The sequence below is a fragment of the Ruditapes philippinarum genome, unplaced genomic scaffold (genome assembly GCF_026571515.1).
Source record: "Ruditapes philippinarum isolate M1 unplaced genomic scaffold, ASM2657151v2 ctg533_1_1_1_1, whole genome shotgun sequence".
Taxonomy (NCBI): domain Eukaryota; kingdom Metazoa; phylum Mollusca; class Bivalvia; order Venerida; family Veneridae; genus Ruditapes; species Ruditapes philippinarum.
In genome coordinates this window covers 14,389-21,307 of record NW_026858050.1, presented here as the reverse complement: position 1 = coordinate 21,307, position 6,919 = coordinate 14,389, and the positions used below count along the sequence as shown (strand labels likewise).

General features: G+C 35.1%; 1 protein-coding gene across 1 annotated transcript; it reads right to left on the bottom strand.

Moving 5' to 3' along the window:
- Positions 1–1,368: 1,368 nt before the first annotated feature.
- LOC132751934 (glutathione peroxidase-like) lies at positions 1,369–6,096 on the bottom strand. The gene is made up of 4 exons (XM_060742152.1): positions 5,749–6,096; positions 3,909–4,052; positions 3,031–3,248; positions 1,369–1,823 (listed from the first exon to the last, which is right to left on the bottom strand). The coding sequence occupies exons 1-4, from the start codon at positions 6,058–6,060 to the stop codon at positions 1,715–1,717; spliced, it is 783 nt and encodes a 260-aa protein (XP_060598135.1). The 5' UTR covers positions 6,061–6,096; the 3' UTR covers positions 1,369–1,714.
- Between the last annotated feature and the right edge of the window lie 823 nt (positions 6,097–6,919).

The following is a 6,919-nucleotide window of genomic DNA, read 5'->3' as shown; positions in this document are numbered from 1 at the left end:
TATATACATTTGTATATATATTACCTCTGTTATCACATCTGATGATGCAACCAAATTTAATCTTCAGATTTTACAGTGAACTATCGGTCGTTTGTATATCAAATATGGTATCTAATGGCTACAGTACATATAAGTATGTGACTAAGTTTTACGATATCTTATATATCTGACTGCAATTGCCACGTTTCAATTTGTTTGTAAACAAATATGTACATTTCATTTCATTTATTATGGCACTAAGCAAACCGGAATTATCACCTTTAATGGTAAAGATATTTTTAACCAAATAGAATAACCACAGCACATATTTTTGGAGCATGGATTACGAGATTATGAAGCCGTGTCAGAAGATAAATCACAAAGATTAAGTCCCTGTGGCAGATTGGGTTATGTTCCCTGATTCATTCAGTCACTAGCCTCTTTCCACAGAACCACCGTTTGTGCAAATTATTTCATGTGATGAAGCTGTCTATATTAAAGCTAGCTTATGGGAGGTCAATGGTTCTACTCTGGTGCTAGGTTGTGCATGCTATATACATTAGAGGGGAACCTAAGGTCTTTCTCCACCACTAAAAGCTTCAAATGCGTATTGTTCGGTTTTATAAAATAGAAGCGTGAACATTGAATATAGATGTTATAGCATTATCATTTTTATCAGGTGTAATATATTAAATTATTTCATAATGGTGACTTCACCGCAAGTTAAACTATGTATCTATGTTAACTAAGATGAATGTTAATAAAACCATCTTTATTTTCAGATGTTAAAGAACAAGAAAGAGTTCCGTCAAGCGGGTATTCGTTTAGAGAATTCCACAATCAGTTTGTTGGCATTTTAGTCTGTGCTTTATTCATTAAAATGCTAAATATCTAATTAAGGCATCTTGTTAATCCAAACTAGCCATGTATTGATAATTTGATTGAAAAGTACATGAAACAACAAAATAAGATAAATTGCTTCGTAAAATTGAACTTCTTCTGTTCTACTCATTTGCCAGAAAGAAAGACTAAGAATCAGATTACTGGTGATGTGACGGACGTTATACACTATATATACAATGTATATGTATATATATATTCTTGCTGATGTGACACGGATAATGTTGATTTGATTTGGGACATTTTGAGAAGTGTTTAAGATTAAAAATAAACATGATATCACTGACACTGAGTTTAGATATACATGTATCTGACTTTGATTTCGTATCATAATATATTATACATGTACATGTACCTGCCGATGTAATCAATATTCAATTCTGATAGGGGGCCTATATATTAATGTCAGCCTTATATAGGAAGTTGACACAAGACAATCGGTAAATAATAATAAAAAAAAACGTTCTCAGAAATAATTGTATGTGCGTAAACCTTTTATACTTTTATTATTTCCTTTTCCATTATTATTTTTCTTCAAAATAACATTCTAAGTTGAAACACATGCCTTCATATTATGTATTTACATGTTACCAGATTCGTTTATCTCTATGACAACGAACGCACAAGTTGCCATAGTTTCAACGAAATCGGAGTTTGTCTACAACAAAGTTGTTTATGACAAGCTCTTCATACACTGGTTCATGGAAATCTATTAGGAAGGCAGGTGTTTCAAGAAAAATATCATTTTATTAGCATACCCGTAATATATTATACAAAAAATAATTCAAGTTTGTCAATATAATAAAAAAACAGTCATAATTTGATCAATAGCTGTCTAGACTGTGATGTCATTAGGTAGTTTGTATTCACCGTTGTCTTCTTCAGTCTCTTCCTGGTTATTTTCAGGCTCTGCTACATATTCTGTTTCAGTTGGAATTTCATTACTGTAATAAAATATTTCATGTATATAGCATTACTCAAATTTCTCTACGATAATCAACTCTAATGTTTAAATAGTTTTGGATAAATGTTTATATTTCAATTTCATGTAAAATAAATCCTATACCGGAATCTTAGTGGCTTCCGCTAAACTATTTTTTACAAATAAAACTTCATCTAATTATTTCATCATCAAGTTCTAATAATTTTAGATACATGTTTAATGTTTCACAATAAAAAATACAGAACAAATATCTATAGGCCACAGAACTCTTTGCTAAGTCAACTACGGCTGCGGCTCCAAATCCGCGAGGAACGTGTGGATGCTATCTGATTGGCGTTCGGAAACCTAGATTCCAAATAGTACCTGAAATAATGCTGAATTGTGAGCGTCCATGTTGTTTTGCCACCAAAAATATGACACGATGTTGGCCAAATGCAATGTACAAATATAGGTTGATCCCTTTAAAGTTAAAGAATTGGCAAGTTAGTGATCAGACATTGATAGTATGTGACTTTGATTTCTGACCTAATGATATCGAAAATCAATACTGGTTATCAACTAACAATCTGCAATGTCCCAAATCTTAAGTTTCACAACCCTAGGTTTATACCTTTTCAAGGTATGTTTGTTTTTTTGTTTGTTTCATGTTACGCCCATTCCCAACAGTATTTCAGTCATATTGGCGGGTAGTTTCCTAACCATTATTCCTGGAGAGTTACGCCAGGACTAGACCACCTTCCTCCGTGCTAAACTACCAAAGCATCTCACGGGGATCGAACCCACGCCAAAGAGGTAACTGGATTAGAAGTCATCGACTCTAACCCTTCGACCACGGAGGCGGTCTTTTCAAGGTATAGAGCGGACAAAATATTTTCCACTAAGTGTCAATGTGACATTGACTTTTGAGGCTTTGACCTATTGACCTTAAACTCAATAGGGGTAATCTGCTGTTCATGGGTAATGTGCATAACAAGTTCTACAAACCTCGGACAGGTTATTGAGCAGACAAGGATTTTCTGCTGTCACTTTGAACTGGACTTTTGACATACTGAACTCAAAATCAGAAGGGGTCATTTACTGGCCATGGTTAGTTTAAGGATAGCGGACCTAATATATATTATTTGCATGACCAAACAGATGGATGTACAAGCGGAAAACCATCTACTACGATCGAAGTTAAATATAAAGAAGGTCAAAACTATAAATACCTTTCTACGATTGGTCTTTCAACACTTTGTCTTAGAAGAACTTTAATGTCGGTCTCTATATCTGAGACTGGAGTGTCGGGACTGTACCGGTATAATGGCCGGCCAGTCTTGCTAATTAGGAACACCTCGAAGTTCCAGCGGACATCACTCACTGTTTTAGGGTCATAGTAAAGCATTGAGGTATCCTCAAATGTTTCACTGGTTGGTCCACACATAGACTGAAATATAAATTTTATTGTACATTCGATAGGGTCACATTTGTTAATTATTCATCAAATATCTGTAAGTAACCTGTTGAAGTACATTGTTGTTATACTAAATCTTTGTGGAATGGTTGCACCGGCCTAAAACTAGAAATGCATTGTAAGTTCGGTTAGTGTATGTGTTGAAACGGTTGATATCTGTTGATGAAAGTTTAAAATATTTCGTTTTTTGTAATTGAAATTAACGGCTATCTCACTTTATTGTACATGTATATATGATTCTCATTAAAAAAAAATATCATACTGCAGTACACTGAATTGATATCTACACTAGAGAAACGACACTAGAGCACTGCAATGAATAGTTTGAACATATTATTTAAGTTCGATTTTTGAAACAATAATTCTTGCAAATTATATTGACCACTACCCAGTCGGCTTCCTGGAACTAACCAGCACTTATGAAGAAATGAATGTGACTCTAGTATAGCTCAAATGAAGAGACAGTTACCTTAACTTCTAGAACACCGACTTTATGTTAAAACAGCATACACCATAATGAACATGCACGCAGATGTGTTCCGTAATGTGGCAGAGCGAGCACCGCAAATATCAATTAATTAAATCAGTGTAAAATTTATCAATGAAAATAGTAATATTTTAGAAAAGTAGCACCTTAAGGTATGTATATAATGGAAGCTCGTTCTTCCCATTGACATCTATTTTCTTAAACATTTGGAAGTTAGGAACAAATCCCCCACCTGGCCTCACATACTTGATTCCATTTAGGAGTTCAGTGTAGTTGTCGGCCGGCTCTTGCTGAAATAATAAATATATTGCTATTATCCGTTACCATAGTAACCAGCATCATATGATATTTTAGTTAATTCATTCAGTTATTCTCAGTGCTTTTGAGTTGATATTTGTGCATAATTTTATCTCTCTTTTTTTAAGGACATAGTATGCCTTCAAAATCTATATTTGTTTACTTCTTTATAAATGTCAAACATGTGTTTGATAATGTTTAAATAATAGATTAAGAGCATGCTAGACGTTTTACAACTGAAAAAGTAGCACTGGACATGCAGTGATGTGTCGTTAAGGTAGCAAAATGTAAACGAAATAGTATTTTGAGTTCAATACTAGATACTAATTCACTATAATTATATCACTTGCCAACTGAACTAAAGATAAAAAGATATCAAATGAGTATATTTTTGAAACTAACAAGAAACCAAAAATAAACCGTTTTTGAGAAATAAAAATGATAGCATTTTGAGGCATAATGGACCTTTAAAGGTTTCTTATAGTCTATAATAACTCACCATTCCAAAGTTGTTGCACGGAAATCCGAGCACTTTTACCCCAGCGCTCGAGAATTTCGTGCTTAGTGCGTTCAAATCCAAATATTTAAATGTTAACCTTCAGAAAGTCGCTACATTTACTATTAACATCAGATCACCACTGAATCTAGACAGTGGAATTGTCTCATTTTCATATATATTTATTGCTTCATGATTGTAAACATTCGGTGTGGTGCTGTGCCCGGATTTTACATCACATTTGATCCTAAATCCATCAACACACGCCAGAAACCCTAAAAGGGTCTCCAACAAAATGTATCCTTTACCGACACTCATTTACAATGGAATGTGATTTTCATAGAATAATCGTGTTTTATTAGCATATAAAACATGAACGGTTAAAAGTCACATGCCACGTTTATACGGCACCAAAGGCAATTTTATCCGCCAATTTTATACAACAGTATTAGTCTAATTAGCAGCTTTATTTTATGACAGCAAGCTGCTGCAACATGTAATTTATTGTGTGTTGTATAAGGGCATTATTAACACGTCAAATGTGACTCGGTTGTTTTGATAATATATATTCTGTACAAATCACATGTTCGACAAATAAAAAAAAGACTGAAAAATGTTGATACGGACCCACTCATCAACTGCAAATTGATCAAATAGAAATATTGAAACGGACGCATAAATTAACTGAAACTATAAGTACGGACGCAAACATTAACTGAAACTATTCGTAGTATCCACAAATTGTCTAACACTTGATTGTGACCCATGCATGAACTGAAAATATTGATATGAACCCATATATTAACTGTAAATATTGATATGGACACACAAATCAACTGAAAGTATTGTAGGGCCCCACAAATTAACTGAAAATATTGATATGGACCCACAAATTGACTGAAAATATTGATATGGACCCACAAATTAACTGTAAGTATTGAAACGGTCCCACAAATTAACTGGAACTTTTATTAAGATCCATACATAAGCTGAAGCTATTGATACGGACCCACGCATCGACTGATACTATTGGTACGGACTCAAAAATTGACCGGACGATAAATTTTTCCTGAAATATGGTGTGTACATCGGGTGTATACAAACTATTTTTTTCAGAGTCGTTACATAGGAATTTGCAAAATAAAAACAGTTAATTGAGATGAAACAAATAAAATAGATAAATGATTACTTACCAAATTGAAGTTGTTACAAGGGAATCCGAGCACCTGGAAAGGCATGCTCGAGAACTCCGTAGTAAGTGCGTTCATACCCACGTAATGTGGGCGGTTCAATCCTCAGTATGTTGCTACGTTTATGATAGCAAGCACACTGCCTCTGTACCTAGTAAACTCAATTGTTTCATTCTCGTAAATATTCATAGCCTTATAGTCGTACACAGTCTTTAACTGTGGAGCTATACTGTCACATGTAACCCTCTTGGCACTGGCCAAGGCCAGAAAGCCCAAAAGGGAGGCAGCCACAAGCTGCCCTTTAGGTATACCCATTGCTGGTGAAATGGTATTCCCTTATGATAGTGTTGGATAGATTGTTCGTATTTTATATCTGCTGGGATTCGTTATCATGATAAAATGTGATAACATCCGGTCGTATCGCGTGACCAGTTTATCGTGAGCTGTATCACACAGTGTTCTGATTTGAGGCATCTTGAGATAAAAACAAAGTTTTAAACCATCATCACAAGTACTGTGTAAATACAACAGTGACCTAATTCAAGCCTATTTTGGTAGTTACTTAATGTAATTACATGAATGTAGGGGAACAGACAGGTCCAAAAAGTACGGAATGCCGTTAGGGCCATTGCCTATGAATGTGTTGATCTGAAACGCGATAGTCGTTACTACGATGGTGAAAACGCGAAATCACGAAACTACGATGGTGAAAACGCGAAAGCACGATGATGAAAACGCGAAAGTACGATGATGAAAACGCGACAGTACGATACTACGATGATGAAAACGCGATAAACTATCGTGTTTTCACCATCGTACTGTCGCGTTTTCACCATCGTAGTTTCGTGATTTCGCGTTTTCATCATCGTACTGTCGTGTTTTCATCATCGTACTATCGCGTTTTCACCATCGTACTATTGCGTTTTCACCATCGTACTATCGCGTTTTCATCATCGTACTGTCGGGTTTTCATCATCGTAGTATCGCGTTTTCACCATCGTACTGTCGTGTTTTCATCATCGTACTATCGCGTTTTCATCATCGTACTATCGCGTTTTCATCATCGAACTATCGCGTTTTCACCATCGTAGTTTCGTGATTTCGTGTTTTCACCATCGTACTATCGACTATCGCGTTTCAGATTAACACATTCATAGGCGATGGCCCTAACGGC